Source organism: Micropterus dolomieu, linkage group LG17, assembly GCF_021292245.1.
Source record: "Micropterus dolomieu isolate WLL.071019.BEF.003 ecotype Adirondacks linkage group LG17, ASM2129224v1, whole genome shotgun sequence".
In the NCBI taxonomy this organism is placed as follows: Eukaryota; Metazoa; Chordata; class Actinopteri; order Centrarchiformes; family Centrarchidae; genus Micropterus; species Micropterus dolomieu.
The window spans coordinates 23,125,159-23,144,471 of record NC_060166.1 but is presented as its reverse complement, the minus strand read 5'-3'; the positions used below and the strand labels follow the sequence as shown (position 1 = coordinate 23,144,471).

The 19,313-nt window shown below is 41.9% G+C and overlaps 1 protein-coding gene across 1 annotated transcript in view; it reads left to right on the top strand.

Annotated features, from left to right (window-relative positions):
* Nucleotides 1-19,313, top strand: part of rsrc1 (arginine/serine-rich coiled-coil 1) — a 127,212-nt gene that overhangs the window by 44,905 nt on the left and 62,994 nt on the right. Inside the window, exons 5-6 of the mRNA XM_046073883.1 lie at nt 607-643; nt 15,842-15,893. Of these exons, the coding sequence (XP_045929839.1) occupies nt 607-643; nt 15,842-15,893 (89 nt within the window). The remainder of the gene's footprint in view (nt 1-606; nt 644-15,841; nt 15,894-19,313) is intronic.

The following is a 19,313-nucleotide window of genomic DNA, read 5'->3' as shown; positions in this document are numbered from 1 at the left end:
AAAGAGAAACACAATGAGATGATTATCACAACTGCTGACTCAAACTAGACCTAAAAAAAATAGCCGATTCATCAACTAGTTACCAACAGAAAATGAATTGGCAACTGTATGATAATAAATTAATTGTTTATGTAATTTTTTAAGCAAAAAAGAATGTGAATATTTTCTGGTTTTCTTAATGCCTTTTTAAAAAAATATTTTTGGACTGATGGTTGGAAACAAGACATTTTAAGTTTATTTTATCACCTCAGGCTCTGGAAACTTGTGATGGACATTTGTTGCTATTTGGTGACATTAGACTAAACGATGAATCAGTTGATTAAGAAAATAATGAGTGGATTCATTAATAATGAAACAAAGAATCGCATATTACAGCCTTAATTCCAGCTAGTCAGAGTTAGCCACAGGTAATGTTCCCATTTAATGTGTTAAATATTCAGAATGTTAATAAAGCCTGATTGAATAGCGTTTGTTCTACTATCTCTCATGTGTGAGCATTTTGTCTTTGTGCGTGTGTGTATCTGCAAAAATTGTCTTTTTATTAAATGGCATTTTGTGTCTGCACTTTATTTACAGTGGGGGGGGGAATGTGTTGTTGTGTTGCAGGGACGCCGGGAACATCAAAGCCAGATTAGAACATCTGGTAAGTTTGACACCCCCCTTTTATCCCCACTATACATGCACACAGCCACACACACACACACACACACGCACACACACACACACATGCACATGCACTTTGATTCCTGCATTCCTAATGAAACCTCCGGAATTGGAGCTGAATACCTGCAGCTAACAGGCACGGAGAGAGAGACAGAGAAAACAGGGATAGAGGGAGGGTAGTGCCTCCCCTAGGGCCTGGTCCAGCTTTTATATTAGTGTTTAATTTATCTACAATTCTGCCCATACACAAGCACACGCAGGTTATCCACTATGTTCTCCCTCCTTTTTGCAGTTGTGGGTATTTGCTGGATTTTTGCATGAGTGCAAAATTTTTTTTAACCTGTCAGACAGACAGTAACACTTGGAACCATACACACACACACCCCCACTCCTTCTCCCTCTCCCTCCTTCTGTCAGCATGGGGCCTTTCCTTAGTCTTCTCCCATCCATGAATGGAGGGAGCCTGCTGGAAACGCTCTCCTGGGACAGGCCTGAAAATTTAATGGCCAACGTTTCCAAGGTTTCTCTTGCCACTTGCTTTAATACGGGGTCAGAGTGCCGTGCAACAAAGTGAAAAGGTTCTCTCTCCTCTTTTTGGGTGGGAAGAACCTGAGGTTTGATGTGCCCCATATTCCAGGGGATGAATTATAGACAGGGGTCAGCGAGGGTCCCGGCTCTCTGTGGATGTCACATGCCCTCCCTCCCTTGCCTCGCTGCATACTAAACCACAGCTCCCATCACCCTACGCAAATGAACCCCCGCCCCGCTACGCAAATGACCCTGAATATGCCACACAAATGACTGACCCCGAAATTCAAACAGTTCGCAATAACTTTCCACTTGAGCGAGCGGCAGATCAAGATAAAGATGACCTCAGATTTCATTGTTGTCAAGCCATCAAGTCACAGAAATGTTCCTTAAAATTATTGACTACATTCAGAACTCTGATTGAAGTGGGAACTGACTTGAGAGTGGAGTGGCTTTGTCCCTATTTCGCTCACAGTTTGCATCAAAACTGCATCGATTTGCACCCAAAGTGCATTCATACTATTGTTACATGTGTAATATATAACATTACACATCTACAGGCTCTACAGTGCGACCATTTTGCTCACATATGCCTCTAAAAATCGATACGTGCGAACTGGAAAAATGATTTACGAGCACAATGTGTGAGTAACTGCAACCTACCATAGGCTAACCCCTCCACCCTGCCCGCCTGGGCCGCTAATACTTCAAAACATCCCGCCCCAAATAGTGGCAGTGGAAAGATGTTTAGCATGGGAATCACCAGAGGCCCCACGATACGATATTATCACGATATTTATGTTGCGATTCGATTTTATTGAGATTTGAAATATATTGAGATATATTGCAATTTATTACCTTTTTCCAACTTACAATTAGGTCCCTAAAGTCAAACTTTGTCAACATCTGTTTATCTAAAAAGTTTGTTCATATCACTTTTTCAGTCCTCTATATGGTCCTGTTAAGTTTTCTAGTGGACTAAAAAAGCAATAGATTTTATTATTCTAGTACCAAAAAGGTAAAACTCTACTATAATAAAATATCGATACTTGTCGTCTGTGTATTGATACAGTATTGCCATGGCAAATATCATGATACTATGCTGTATCGATTTTTCCCCCCACCCCTAAAAGATGCAGATATCCATTGCAGAGGATGCCAGTTTGTGCTCCTAGCCTTCTCCTGAGAGCAACACGTTCCCCTTGTTCTGTTTTACTGAAGTGTAAAGTGTGATTTATACTTCTGCTTCGAATCGACGGCGTAATCTATGCGTTAATACTGTTCAGTACTCTTGTTTACATAAGGTGTGGGTTGTTTGGGTGCTGCTGGTGTATCGTGAATCCGTCCCTGGTTCAAAAACTACATAAGCACCAATCACAGTAAAGCAGTGGTCGGCAATAGGCGGCACGCGGGCCGGTTCTAGCCAGATTGCTTTGATAGCAGAAAAATAAATAAATTGATAAGGGCTGGTGCTGAAATAGATCTCAGCACATGATTTATTGTGAGCACGTGCAAAAGAATCAGAATCAGAAGGAGCTTTATTGCCAAGTAGTGTTTTACACATACAAGGAATTTGCTTTGGTGTTAAGATGCTACACGCAGACAGACATACAGCTGACATAAATAGATGTAGAAACATATAAATATGTTATATAATAATAAAAATAATAATAAATAAAAAGGGTGGTGCAGTGGTTAGCACTGTTGCCTCACGTGTGGGTTCAAACCCCGGTTGCCCCGGGTGTGTGGAGTTTGCATGTTCTCCCCGTGACTAGGTTGATTGGTGACCCTAAATTGTCCTTAGGTGTGAGTGGGAGCTGAGTAGTTGTTTGTCTATGTGTGGCCCTGTGATGGACTGGTGACCTGTCCAGGGTGCACGCCGCCTTTCGCCCGATGTCAGCTGAGATTGGCTCCAGCCCCCCGCGGGCCCTATACGCAGCGCAACACATAAGTGTATAAATAAAAAAAATAAAAATAACAATGGAACAACAACAATTTAAAATGAATATTCATGCATGATTAGACATGAAGTGATATTTACATGTGCAGAGACGATTGTATTATTTGAAAGGGGGGGAGAGTGTCAGTGTGGGGCCCGGGCCTTGTTGATGAGGCTAGCTGCAGAGGTTAGAAGCTGTTTTTGTGGCGAGAGGTTTTGGTCCTGATGGACCGTAGCCTCTTGCCAAAGGGGAGAGTCTGAAACAGTTTGTGACCGGGATGGAAGGCGTCAGCTGCAATCTTTCCAGCTCGCCTCAGAGTCCTGGAGGTGTGCAGGTCCTGAAGTGATGGAAGATTGCAGCCAATCACCTTCTCTGCAGAGCGATTGATATGCTGCAGCCTGCCCTTGTCCCTGGCAGTGGCAGCAGCGTACCAGATGGTGATGGAGGAGGTGAGGATGGACTGAATGATGGCAGTGTAGAAGTGCACCATCATTGTCTTTGGCAGGCTGAACTTCTTCAGCTGCCGCAGGAAGTACATCCTCTGCTGGGCCTTCTTGGTGAGGGAGGTGATGTTCAGCTCCCACTTGAGGTCCTGGGAGATGATGGTGCCCAGGAAGTGGAGTCCACAGTGGTGACGGGGGTCACTCAGGATGATGGGGAGGGTGCGGCTGGGCTCTTCCTGAAATCCACGACCATCTCCACTGTCTTCAGAGCATTGAGCTCCAGACTGTTCTGGCCGCACCAGGTCACCAGATGGTCAATCTCCCACCTGTAGGTGGACTCATCCCCCCCAGAAAGTGTCCTTTTATTCAATTTGTTTAACAATGGAGAAAAAAAATCCGCAATATGGAACCGATCTCACAAACCACCCATTGGGAGTACCGCACTCTGCCAACTGAGCTAAACGTGCACATGATTTGGTATAGTTTGACTTTGTTCTGGCCTGCCATATAACGGCTTGGAAAAATTTGGCCCGATACTTATTTGCCGACCCCTGTAGTAAAGTTTTTTGTGATGAGTGATCTGTGTTTTAAAAACTGTTTTCAATGTCAATTTTTCAAAACATCTGTTTCAATATTTTCAAAAGCTTTGACAAATTTTTAAGGCCAATGTCGAGTATACAGATACCAGGGTCTTCACTTCGATAGTTCTCTAATGGTTTCACACCATCGTTGAACACAAAGAGAGGGAGCACGCACGTAGTATAAATATGTATGTAATAAATTGTTTGTTAAACTCTGTGTTACTTGAACATTTTTTACTGTGCTCCTAAATTTCTTTGTGCTCCTAAATTTTTAGGAGCACATGTGCTCCTTGGAAAAAACCTTAGCGTAGAGCCCTGTATAATACAATTATTAATGATTTATCTAAAGAATTGTGTCCTGCTTTGAGCACTTAGGACATGTGAAATAGAGAGGCACTGGTTGGGTACAGTAGTGTTTTTGCTGTGTACAAAGACACTCCCTTGTTCACTAAGTCACTCCAAATAATAGTACTTTTCTGTATAGTGAGTGGTAGTGAGTCGTCAAATTGTCAGCAAAAACTAGTGTGTGTCGCATCGACGCTACTTTTCTGTTCCACTGTGGGAGTTTTTGAGGCTTCTATATAGTGTATAGATTTCTCACTCAGACTCCAGACACTTGAATAAAATGACAGACAATGCATATAGTGCATGATATAGTAATGGTCTAGTTTGAGTTGGGAGATGTCTATGGGTGGGTCTGGAGGTGTGATTGATGTGGGTCTCATAAAAGGTGGTGTGAATTATTCAAGAGAGGATTACATGCATAAACAGCATTAATCAGTACTGTGTATTGGCAGTTATATCTCAGCAAACATTAGGCAGTATATGTCTCATTTCGATGTGAGTCTGCTTCTTAAAGGCAAGTGGAGGAATGTGAACTAATTTCAAGAAGGCATAAGTGATACTGGGGCAGTATATAGTGCAGACAGATATCTGTATGTGTACTTTATATATCAGAAAAGTCACAAATGACTGCACAGGTTTTTCATGTTTTTATGCTCTTATCTGACCAAAGTCACCTTGAATTTTATATCTGTTTATCATATTCCCTATTTATACTAGTTAACTGAAGTTATATCGAACAGTAGTAACATAAACTAGATTGTCCTTTACACAATCATGTCGTAGCTGCAATTTTTATTTGCACGATTGTGTTAATGTTAGTCTTTTTGTAAGGCGTTAGTGCAGCCAGTTTGCATCTGTTTTTCTATAGTTTTGGCATTAAGTGGACCTATAGGGTCAGATTAGAACATTGCTTGCATATGATTCTTAGATACTGCTGTGTCTTTTTTACGATAACTTAGGTGTTAAACATTACACATTGGCGCACAAACACAGACAGAAACACACATTGGTATGTTTACCAATGCATTTTTTGGTATATATGTCTCTGGGAATTTGAATACCTGAATACTGAGTGTTTAAATTTATGGGTGTGTTTATGCCTATCGGGAGATTGCACCCCAGTAGTCAGCTGCCTGGCGAGTGCAAGACTCTGATTACGATTCGGGACAGAGAACTGTAAATAATGGAGCTCATCTCCCTCTGAGGTAGAGTTGCTGGGCTGAAATGTTGTTTCCTACTCTGCACACATACTGTATATCCCTGTAGATTTCTAAACAGCCATTTATGACCCTGTTGATGTACTGCTCTTAACATTAGTGTATCAACCATATTGACACTTACGGTGTCGCCAAGCTCAGGTTAGGTTATGTTTTCAACCCTTCTCCTTGAATCTCTATCAAGGAATCCTATTTTTATTTTTACAAATGATATTTACTTCCTAATGTTAATTTAAATCATTTGTAATAGTTGTCTGTAACTGTTCCGTTGTTTACTCACAACAAAAATAATAACTTGACAACTTTTCCCACTGATGTGACAATCAAGCTTCTGTTAAAATAAGTCTTGCGCTTGATTTTTCATGATGAATACTAACGTTACCTCCTAAGTGAATGACTGGCACAGTAATTAGGTGGGCAATTAAGATTTATGTGGTCTGAGGTTTGTTTTATTGTTCATGTTTGTTTTGTTTTTTGTATTTCAGCAGATTGACTGAACGCGATCAGTAGCAATGCAGTGAAAAAGACTGAAGTTAATTGCTCCCAGTGCTCGGCGTTAGTTTCTGTTTTTGTGCGCACACGCACATACACGTCCAAGCACACACACAAATGGGAACACACGCGCACACAAGCAGTGAAATTTGAGTTGGATGATTTCTTGCTCTGGGAGAAATGGAGCTCATAGTGAAAGAGGTGGCCTACAGCAGCTAATCACTCCAGATGCACAGCTTCTTAGAGCAAAGTAGAAGAAAGCCAGCAGCTCAATCAATACACGAGGAATCAGCCGTATCAGGATTACTGGCTCAATCAGCAGCTGTACCCATCGTTCTACCACGCACACTGCCTGGGGAAGCATAGCAGAAGAGAGTGGTAGAGCAAGAACAGAGCAGAGAGGGAGATACGTCATCGGCCCTGGGATAGGAGTTTGGATAGAACATGATGGTGGTGAGCAGGAAAGGCCGGTTTACAGGTCAGTCCCGGGTTGCAGGTCTAGTTGAGGTCACGATTAACAGAAAACTCAAATGACAAATCTGTGTTGTCACTGGAGAATTTGCGTCATGCCTTAAAGGAAGTGGAATTGTTTTAGTATGACGATATTTACATCAATTTTATTACGGGGGTGGGTGGGTCTTGAAACCTTTAAACCCTTCCATGCACAGTTTTACTAGAAGACGTCAGTTTGTTGAAGTTGCATAACACGACGTCATTGTCATAAGGATAGTAAAAATCTACTTGTTGAGGAAAATAGTCGAGGGATATATCACCTGGCTCAGTACAGCAAAGTCTCAAAAACTCTCTTCAAGTTGCTCCATATTCATAGGTGGCATTACACTGGGGACCACATTTTGAAATGGCTGATTTTGTCCCCATTACTTTTTGAAAGCATTTGTTAAAAATGTTCTGAAAAAAACTTGCACCAAAAAATGTTAACTAACAAATGAAAATGCTTTTGATAAAAGTTTATTTGCACAATAAGAAAACAGTGATTCGGTTTAAATATAGAAGAAACAGATGTGCATTGTCCAAAAAAAGTAACTGAAGCTAAAAAAAACATGCCGCTGCATACTACATTACATTCTGTTATATTTTTATATTCATGAATTGTCCCCTGCCTGCGGAATTATTTGTTTCCCTTTATAGAAATGCAAACATTTCCACCATAAACTGGAGCAGAAAATGTCTCCAGAATGCAGTTAATTAAGTGTTTTAATGCTCCACTTTTCTGGGGGAGGACCCCCACACCCCCAGCTCATAATTTTAAGTATTTACTATTTCTTCAAAATAGTGTTAAAAATCTTCTTGTCTTGTTCTCATGCATCGTCATGTCTGGTGATCCAAGTGTATCATCACACCCTTAATCTGAGCCCTTATGTCCCCACCATTTTTTAACACAATGTGACGCCCTTGTCCATATTGTTTTAAATGTTAGATGGCCAGAAAATACTCAGGCATAAAAACTGAAAAGATTATAAATCTTTAAATCTCACCAATTCGTTAACACTTTTTTAAAATGTTGGCTCTTTTAAGTTAAGAATTTGCTCTTTGAGCCTCTGCTTCTCTGAGAGCTGCCCTCCACTCCTCTTTTTCTATTTGAAAATTATAGCACCACATCAACAATCTATCTAGGTTGTTTTATCCGAAAAGGTGGTGTAGAAACAATCTCTTCTGTTGATGCGTGGATCGCCGTACACATGCCTTACATCAGGGACAGCTGATGTCGTCCCAGAGTCCCTTGGTGAGTTGAAGAGTTTACAGAGGCAATAGCCTTGTTGGCCTACTGACAGATAGGCAACAGCAGCTGTGGTCAGGACAACGCACTCGCACACCAAGAATGTGACAAACCTGGCCTCACTGAATATAGTAGTGAACCATGTCTTAAGACATTTAGGAGAGTTCACATGTCCCAGTGATATCTAATCGTTTCTTTTCTTTATTCAGCTTCTGTCCATGTTGTCAGACTTTAATTGTCTCATTAAACACGTTCTCTTTATTTCTCACTGTATCTCTTCCTTTGTATTTCTTTGTCTCTGTCTGTCTTTCTTCCCCTCTAATATGATTGTATAGGATAAAGAGCTGAAAACCGCTCAGAGAGAGAGAGATTCTGGACAGATAAAAGAGGGGAGGGGGAGTGTTGATAATCTGCAAACAGATTTCCATGCTTATTACACTAATGATTTCACGTTATTTGATGTGGCGGCGGGGGTTGGATGGATGGAAGCATGGGTGGGGGGTGGAAGGGTGGTCTCTTTCTCTCTCTCATCTCGGCGACGCAGCTAAATGATGGAGTAATTTGAGTGACCTCTGACTTGGGGCAGGCCCGGGCGTAATTGCATGTCATTCTGGCACGGATGGAGGGGACGAGGAGGAGCGCGTGGTGGTGGGGGCTCCACAAAATACAAAGTATCCCCCCCTGTCTTTACATCCTTTGCTGCGTATCACTAGTTTTCCTGCGCCTCCTTTTGATGTGTCCCCATCACTGTCTTGCTTTCCGTCTTGTTGCCTGTCTCACTGCGGCTTGCTCCTCGAGAGTGTTTCCAAAAAACACCCCCCAAACAAAAGAAAGATTGCATTAATTTTCAAATGATGATATTACATTAAGTGCGGCGATCTCATATATCAAAACGTGAGAACTACTCCCTTTACTGTATGTGCTTCATCTTAATGGTATCGCTGGATGTCAAGGGCATGGAGGAAATTAAATCGGAAAGTGCAGATAGACCAAAGAAGATATTATCTCTGGATGATTGCAGTTTTGATAGGTATTCCAGTGAATTTCATTTTCTCCGGATGGGGGAGAAGATGAGTTAGCCTGCATATTTGCTCATTTTTCTTCTACATGATTTATGTGAGTTGAGTATAAAACTCTCTCCTCCCTCCCCCACCCTCACCACCTCCCCCTTTATCGGGAACACATACATGCATGCGCATCCACGCAAACAAACACACACGCACATGGGGCAGTAAATTACTGCCTTTGATTTGGGTCTTGGCTGGGGCAGTTTACGCGAGTGTATGTATGTGTATTTCTGGTATGACTGTAGGTGGGCAAACTGAAGTTGGGGGGGGGGGGGGGTGTATTCGTATGCACGTGCATGTTTTAGTGTGTGCGTTTGTACTTGTGTGCCTGAGATAGCAGCAGAGCCATCAGTGGGAATGATTCCAGGGAGACGCGGGAGTGTCATTACTCAGACTTGTTTACATTCTAAATACGTAATGAAATCTTGTTGGTAATAATGACGGGAATAAAAGTTTGGGAAATTGTAAAAGTGGTGAAGTTTGAGAAATGAGCCCCAGCCTGTGAAATAGCATTTGGGGGCAGGAAACGACATTATTATGCAGTGCTCCTGCCTGCCTGAGACATGAAGATGAACTGCTGGCGGGCCATAAAATGCTGTTAGCCCTAGCCTGAAGTATGGCACATTGTAAAAGAGCCCTGATCCCATATTGCCATTATATATAAAAGTATAGCCATACACAACATTATTTTTCACAAAAGATGAGCTCCGATACAGTGGCCCAGGCCCCCCCAATACATACACTGATAGGCAGATTTTTCCCCCCTCCTTATAAAATAAATAAACATATTGCCATGGAACCCATCTCTGCCCTGATCTTATAGACCTCGATATTAAAAACAGAAATATTGCATTTTCTAGGGGCTCTGTTTTCCCCTGTCCTCTTTTGGGTATGGGATATGTCTGTGTTTGTTTGGGAGGGGGCGGGGGGTAGGAGAGAGTCATAGAGGAAGAAGAAGAGATGAAGAGGAAGCCCGAGCGGAATGCAACAAATGAAAGAAAATGGAAACAGATGAAGACTTTAAAAATATAATGAGATGAATATTGAGCATATGAACTCCAGCATACAGAGACTTGGTTGTGGTGGGCGATGCGTGAGTGTATATTGAAGCTGTTTATTGACAGATAAGAATGGTGACAGTGGTGCAATTAAGATTAATGTTAAAGTAGATGGACAGATGATGTCATTGATGTCCCATTTTTGTCAAGATAGTGTTATGGAGACATTTGATACTGTCAGGTGAGTTTACTCAAACCCACTTTTTACTAATGCATTCATTCATTCATTCAGATTCTTTACTTTTCAGGTAGGATATAGTAGGCAGGGAAGAAGGGATAACGTGTTACAAAGGTCCCAAACTCTATTTGAATGGGGTGTTGCTGGCTGTTGCTGGATTTCTTACTGTGTATTAACCATTCAACATGTTTACAATACTGCAATTTGTCTGTGGACCTTGAACATTTAGTTCTCTTAAACTAGTTTTATAAGGAATATAATTTATCAAAATCTTTTACAACCGGGATGATTTTATTTCTCTAAAAAATATCTTAAAAGAAATGCACTAGCACATATTGGGAGGCTGGCTCTTAAATTTACAACAGCAGACTACAGAAAAAGTCACCAGTCTCTCCTACTGAATATTTTGTGCTTAATGCCAACAATGGACATAGACCATTTTGAGATTGTGTCAAATTTGTCTTACTTTAGCACTACGAAAATGATAACTTGCATTATCCATAAAATTAACAATTTTCAGTGATGTATGGTGAAGAATGTCAAAATGGTGTAGTAAGTCGAATTTTTTTTATTATTGATGGATAATCAACTTTTGATATTGAGGACTGGTAAAAATTAAGTCACTGAGAAGTGTATGGATGTGTGGTTGCTCACCATGGATAGCTTCAAAAATAAACTGGGCTACACCAGCTGTACTTTTATTTTTTATTATTTATGAATGAAGGTTTAAAATGAGATGTGATTTTGTCACTCAAAACACTTTAATCAAAAACTGCATGTTATCTACAACATTTGTCGTGCTTATGTTGTCATTTTAAGTGGGAATCAAAAACTTGGTGTTACAAAAACTTGGATGACATTAAAATTTCATCATATTTATGATCTCTATCTTTTGTTCCTTTCTCTTTTAAATTTTTTGTACATAGCTCCATATACATCTAATGTTCTGTGGAGTTGTAGTAGAGATGAGATGAGGCGAGCTGCACTGGCTTTGCTTCTCGGAGATGATGGTTTGCTGTGTCTGTCGATTCTAGAGCTCAGCTAATCATCAGGAAGACCAGCAGTCTCTCTCTGACCTATAGTATCTAACGCTTCATTGCTTCATTTTCCCGCCCTCTCTCCATCATCTCTTTCTCACTTCTTCTGTTTTTGTTCATGTCTCACTTAATCCTGGAAGTGACTGAAATTCAATATAGTTATTGTAAATTGAGTGAATGATTGCATATAAATGAATGGATGGATAGATTATGTCTGAGGAGGATGACTGAAAGTAACTAAAAGTGTTGCTCATCTGCCTGTGTGTGTGTTCATCTGTGCTGCTTTTCAGCCTTACTTTGACTTGGCAACAAGATGGAGGCTTATTCTTTTCTCCTGTCTTGTTTCTGCTCACTCATAAATTCATTCTTGTTGTTATGTGGTATGATAGTGGCAGTAAATAATTTAGCGAGACAGCGGTCTAACCATTGGACCACATTCTGGCCAAAGATGACCTATCTGACCTTTGTTCTGCCTCTCTGTGCGTGCTCTAACAGACATTTATTCATCTGCTGACCCATCATGCTTTGCTTTGTCTGGTCGGCCTCCGGCCCAATGATGATGATAATGATGATAATAATAATAATAATAGTCCCTTGGACCAGAGCACGACTACAAATAGAAGAAATTTCCTGCATGCAGTACCTCATTATACACAGTGTAGCATTGTTTTTTACCAAGCTAAGTGAGGGTTATTTATTTTTCTAATGGGACGTGTTTATTTTTGACTAATGGGACAGACGCTGGGCACTTAGAGGCTCAGCAAAGCGTGTCTCGGTGTGTCTGTCGTCGCTGTGGTGAGGTAAGCGAACAAGCTGGAGGCCTACTGTGAGAAAACTGGACTTCCTGTCACGTTTAGGGCTAGAGTTAGCCTGAGTCAAGCGGGTGTGGGTGTCAGTGCTGGCGATAATAGCTCAATAATAGATTCTTTTATGACAGCTTCTTGAAAAGGTGGATGTTTACAAAAAAGATGTTTCTTTACACCTTAAGGGAGAGAGGAAAAATACTTTTTGTTGATGATAATAATACCTGCACCACACATGCATGACTAGATTTCGCATAACGCATATACAAGCATTTAAAGAAGGCCCCTGCCCTTAACAAGTGTTTTAGCCAAAAGGCACAGGAGACAGTTGTCTCAAAGCATGGGCGCATAAAAAATTAAATACTCATTGCAGCATTTCCTAACAGGGGGTAACACATGAGGCGTTGGTGTGATCTTTCCAAAGTACTTGTTAAACGGTCAGCGATTGAGAAGGTGTGCCGAAGATCAATTTATGTTGCTTTTCCCAACCAAGCTCACCAAGCACATTCCCTCCAGGAAAAACTGTCTGAAAGTGTGCGCTGTTCTCCTATTTAAACAATTATCTCAACTCATGTTGTTTGAAGTGGTTCTTTTTGAGCACACTCGAGCCTTTAAGATGGCCATGCCTCTGTTGGTAAAGCAGGTGGTCAATTAAGGTTTTGTGGTGGCTCTCCTTGTCTGCATGTCACAGTGTCCTTGAGCAATGCATTGAACCCTGAACTGCTCCTAATGAGCAGGCCAGCCTTGCTCTGCAGCTCAGCCACAATCACTGTGTGTTCGTGCAAGCATGGGTGATTGTGAGGCATTGTAAAGCATTTGGCCCTGTTGTCACGTTAACAGTGCTACAGTAAATAAGTACAATCCATTTACTGGCTCTGTAAAAAACCACTGTGTAGCAGTAAAAGTTTCTACATTTCTGCTTTCTAAAACCTTCTCTCTGGATGCCTATGCCTGATCCTGTCTGTCTTTGGTCGCCTCTATGTCTGCACTCTTCTTCGTAATTTTTTAAAATTTCTTCCTCACCTTCTCTCTTCTTCACACTTCTTTTTGTCTGCTACATTTCCTGAGCTCTGAAGTAAACAAAAGCAACTTTGTCTGTCTGTCTTGTCCTTTGTCCCGCCCCGCCTGTTTCTCCGTACAGTCGCTCTAAACACACACATACGCACACGCACACATAGAGACACACAAAGCCCTTCTCTCGTGTCTCATGTTTGTTTGTGTGTGTCGAAAAGGCGCAGTTCTAATTGAGGGGCAAAGCCACTTCAGATGCAGCGGGTGCCTCTCTCGCTGTCGGGGGGGGACACAGATCTTCCTCTGGGGAGCACAATTAATGCTTTTTTATTGTTTACTAATGAATTACACACAGTGGAAGCAGGCATGCCTGTGTGAATTAGAGAGAAAAATAGAGAGTTTGTTGTGAAGCAAAAACATTCAGTACCGTTTGTGTGTGGGTTCTGTATCATTATGTTTGCTTAGTTATGAGCTGACTTTACAGTACCTTTCACATTGCTTTTGATGATAATTTTTTTGTATTTATTAGCCTGTTTCAGCCTCTTATTTTTTTCTGTAGGCAGGAAGCGCACACTTGTCCTTTTCCTCACTCTCTGAAGCAGGTGTTTTTCCATTCACAGGTGAATAGTTGTTTAACATCATTGATTAGTGTTGTAAGAAAAAACAAATTTCTTGAAAGTTTCAGCAACGACAGACAATGCAGCAGCAGTTTCTATCCTGTGTTATTCAGTGTTGTATTACCCACAGTTGGCAGATTTTTGCATGTGTATGTGTGCGCATTGAGGATGCATGGACTTGCACATGCCTTAAGGCCAATGTAAACAAATGCTAATGTAATTACTGAGGGGGCGTCGTAATAAACTGTAACTAAGATGATTGCGCAGCGCACAATGATCAGGTTAGTTAAGCTGAGATGTGTTATTGCTTTAATTGGCTGGTTGAACCAAGACTTGATTTCTGTGTCGTTCTGATTGTTCAGCAGGCTAAGCCCTGTACTGTTTAAATGGGCTCGGATCTTGCCCAGGACTTTATTTGTTATATATCACACAGTCCTTTCTTTTGCTGTAAAACCGTTCCTGTAAAGGCAGAGATGCCAAAAAGCATGGAAAAAAAAAATAGACTGAATCGTGCCCTTATCACTTCTTCATGAGGGGGTAATGGAAAGTGTGTTTGTGTGTATACGTCTGTGTGTGGGTGAAGGCCTCAAGTGTTCTTCATCTTCTCCGGTATAATAGTGATTAGTAATTTCAGTTGTCGAGCAGTGTCAGTGTGAGAGTGATCCACTGTGTCACCTGCTACAGGGGATACACACACACACACGCACACACGCACACACACACACACACACACACGTTGCATTAAGTGTGCGTCAGTCTGTCTGCAGTGCCTTGATGTGCATTCCATCTAGAATACAGCACCCTGACATCCCTACATTAAAGGGGGTCATTATATTTCCCTGGCTGCCACTGAAAGTGACATTTTCACAAAGTGACAAGTTTACAGTTTGATAAATCTGAATTTTTTTTGCTGTGGGTGGGGTGGGGAGCCAGGCGAAGGAATGGTGGGAGCAAGAGCTGTGTTGTCTGTGGAGGAGGGAGGAAGCGCTGCCTGTCAGCAATGCCCCGGCCCCGTCGTCTAAATGATGCTCCCAGGCAGCGGATTCAGATCCCATCCCCATTAGCATTTAATTTCTCTCTAATCCTACACACATTCTCCACCGCCGCATGGTAACGAGGGCCGCCGTGCCACAGCAGCGCCGAGGAAAAGCTTCGAGAGCAATCTGCAGTGCCGCTCGCCTTTTACAGCTCCGTGCCCTGTCGTAGCCATCATTCTTCCTTGACAATTAAGGCCCTCAAATCTAATAGCAGTGATATTGGAATTACAGCAAGGCCCTTCTGAGGGCATGTCAGGAAAAAGGGCTGCACCTCCCAATACAGCTGTCAAAGCACAAGGCCCTCCCCCCGCTCTTGCCCCGCTAAGTGTTTCTGATGCATGCGCACGCACGCACGCACGCATGATGGAAAGGGGAATACGTTGAGTCTTTGGCTGTGATCTTTGTAAAATGTGCTCTCTGTGCCCTCTTATCCAACTCTCCAAAGACTTGTTACAGCAGCTTTTGTTTTCTCTCTCTCTCTCTCTCTCTCTCTCTCTCTCTCTCTCTCTCTCTCTCTCTCTCTCTCTCTCTCTCTCTCTCTCTCTCTCTCTCTCTTTGTCTCTAAATTTCTCTTCATCTCATCCTCATTGATTCTCCCTGGTGTGTCAGAGATGTTGTTGCTTTCTGTTTTTCACCAGCAGGGTTTTTACAGACGAGTAGATTGGCGAAGTTGTCCCTTGGTGCTCCATGAGGACAGTTTAACAGAACATTCACTCTTTATGGTTGCAGTTAACGATTATCATGGGTAAAATATATTTCTGCCTAAGGGATGCAACCGTTTTAGAGCTAGATTACATAGATAAAGTTGTGTCAGTGTGGAGGCTGTCTGTCGTGCCCTGATCTGCGTTTTGTCACATCTCAGGCAGCGAGGTGGTATAGTAAACAGGTAGATCATCCTTTAAGACGACGCTAAGGAAAGACTTTGTGTTAACAAGCTTAACGTGCCCTACCAGCTTGAGGCTTTATTCTGCTCTCGCCCCTGACCTTTGTCTAAGCAGAATAAGAAACTCTTTGTAGAAGTCAGTTATTTCAGTATTATTGTTGACTAATTTTCTGTTTTGTTTTATCTGTCTGTCTCTTCTGCAGACTCCAGCAGAGCAGGCCAAAGTTCGAATGCATATGGTCCTGCAGGCCGCCGGTAAGTGGATAATTATTCTGTTTCTCTTCCCTCTATCTTTATTTATTTATTTTTTTTACAGTGTGGTTCAGAACAGTTGCTATGATCTGATACTTGCCAAATGTGTGAGCAGCCTCGGTTTGTAGTCTGCCTCAGTGTGCTGAATCATATGTTTTCTAGGTAGGGATGGGACTTTACTGTAAATGTACCTTTAACACTAGCAGCATGGCTCTAGGGGAGACGAGGTTGCTCGCTTGCTTGTTTCTCGGCTTTCCCTACACATAATTGTCACAATTTGTTCAACCACATCTGCTTTCATTCATAAACATACCCATGTGATATTGCCTTGGGCTATGCAGTATAGGAACTATTTAGAATGCATAAAATGTGTGGTAATATATTTGGATACAGTACAACAAACTGTGAATTCGTTGCATTTTATGTTGATTATTTGGTCGTGTATTTACTTTTATTTATCACTTTTCACTATCACTATTTATCACCCCCTGTACATGCACTACACAATGTACCCAATGTACTTTTTGCACTAATCTGTTCAAATATAATGATGTAAAGCCCTGTTAATATATTTACTGTTTTGATTAGGAAAATGTAATTGTAAAGTCAAAAATGTGTAAATGTCAAGATGAACATATTGTATACCAGAAAGTGAAATAAGAAATATTAAGACATTATCTTAACACAACTTTTAACTTAACTTAATTTAACTTACTACTAAGCTGGGAATAAGCCAAACTCTCACATGTGCACACTCCCTTGTGGACCTGGGCGCGTTCCATTAATGGTTTTCCTCATAGCACCCCTCCCCACACACACTACCACAATCTCACAAATGCGTACACACACACACACACACACACACACACACACACACACACACACACACACACACTCTCTCTCTTGCTCTCCGTTTTGTGTGCTTCTGGGCCCATATTCACTGCAGCTTAATTTCAAACACTCCTCCCAGTACATAAGTCATAGATGTCACCATGCACGCGGTGTATATATATCAATGTGTATTCGAGGGGTAGAGTTGCGAGCCAGATGCGACAGGCTGAGATTGACTGTGGAGAAAGATGTCTTCATGTTTACAGTCATGCACACACATACACACGACCCAGCACTTCAGAACAGGGCTCTAATTTCACCACAGGAAATATATGAAAGGACCAGGCATCTATACATCATCTATAAAGCACACAGCAGCCACACACTTACCTCACTTACGACTTGTTCAGCTTTACTGTAGGCCACACAACAGCATTGCTGTAATTTCACTGATTTGAACTTTGCAAAGCATATTATACATACTCCATCATACTTTAAATTGACTCTACATAGTTGGGAACATGTGGGAATTTGATATTTTCCTGAGTGGGGGATATTTTGACTTCCGTTTTACAATCCCAAATCAAAGTTTTTGCTTGCTCAGGTATGTTATCTATCATATATCAGACACCCCACACTCCCTGCACTGCCACCTCAAGGCTAAAGTACTAATGGTGGTAAAGCATCATAAAATTGAGCATGTGGCATTGAGTGCAGTGGGCCAGACTGGTGCAGACACAGGCCCAGGGCCAGATGCGGGACTAGAGGAGAGGGTTTAATGCACTGGACATGTCTCTGGTTTTCCTCTCTTTCCTGGAGGTTTATGGCTCAGTCAAATATTGTCTTCACCAGAGAGCCCAGGCTGCCCAGTTTCAGGCCACTACCCGTGCATGGTCATATCGCTCATAATGGTCTACAGTAAATTGGTTTACCATTGAGTGCCCTCAAATAATTAAAATAATTGTTTGTATAATTACAAATATTAGTGATATCTTTCTAGTCCCCTAACCATGCAGCTGCTAAGTCTCTTGTTGCCAAATCTTCTAAATTTGTCTGTCTCATATCTATTATTTTTTCCTCTCTGTTCTCATGTCCATCTCCGTCTATCTGTCCTCTCACTCGCCGTCTTACTGTCTTTTGTTCCAGTGTTTTTATGGGACAAGGGAAGATAGGGATGGAAAGAGGGAGGGATGGAGGGTGAGAAGGAAGCAGCAGATGTTGGGAGGTTGTGTGAATGTTAATGTCCTGACGTAGCGGTGGAGCTTAAGCCGCCTCCTCCTCCTCCTTCCCTCCGTTCCTCTCTGAGCGCCCGCCAGGCTTTCTCTCTTGGGGTCTCCTGACATCCTTAAAGCCCGTGGCTCTCCACTCCTCTCCTCTTCTCTGCTCTCTTCCACCTCTCTCTCTCCCATCCCCTCCCTCCCTCCCTCCCCTCCCTCCTTTTGTCCGTCTATGGACTCTCTCTAGTCAGTAGAGAGCAGATCATCCCATGGCTAAAGCGGCTCAGGCCTTTGTGTTGGGGGGCTCTGTGGACCTGTAATGAGCCCCCTCGGCTGGCCTGCTGGCCTGCTTAGCGCTCACTGGGGGCTTTGAGTGTATATATATGTGTGTGTGTGTGTGTGTGTGTGTGTAGTGGGATGAGGAGGAGGGCTACACTGGCCCCCAATGAAAGAGCTGGATGGATATGTTTATGGGTCACTTCCTGCTTGGCCTACATATCAAACACACACACACACACACACACACACACACACACACACACACACACACACACAGAACCCCATATTTCCAAGACAAACTCACTTGCTAATTTCATTAATAATAAGATCATTTTTATTGTTTGTAACTTTAATAATTCTTATGTGTGTGACTTTTATATCAATAAACAGGCTTTATTATTGTCAGTATGCATAAAATATAAACACGATACATGAATTTTAAATAAAAACATTAATCATGATACTTATCATTCATTCTGAAATATCTGACTTTCAAAGACAGTCGTTACTGTCAGAAAATTGCAGTTAAAAAAAAAAGAGTCTTTCATTACTTTTTACGTTTTGTTTTACTGCTTGTGCCTGCTCAGGGAGCCTTGTCCCAGGTTTCCCAGGAAACCTCCTACACAGGCTGAAGTTCAGCTGCATATAGTTGGACAGTATAGTATAAAGGTAATGTCACAGCAGAAAGCAGCATTGTCACTACTAGGCATGGTTTGGTTCATTGGTATGTCTTTCTCCTTTGCCTTCTAAACCTGACAGTGAGCACCTATAAACAGACTTCTGTCAGTGTTTGTCACCAGGACATGTTTCTTGTTTTTCTTTTGTGTTTTTTTCAGTGCCGGGATTGACCTGTACTTCTCTGTGACACACATACTGGATAGTCACATACATCACAAATATACATATAAGCCTTCATGCTTTAAAAACCAAAGCACTCACACTTTCATTCATTCATATATTCTCTCTCTCTCACACACACACACACACACACACACACACACACACACACACACACACACACACACACACACACACACACACACACACACACACACACAGAGCAACAACAGCCTCACATGTATTATACTGTTTTCTT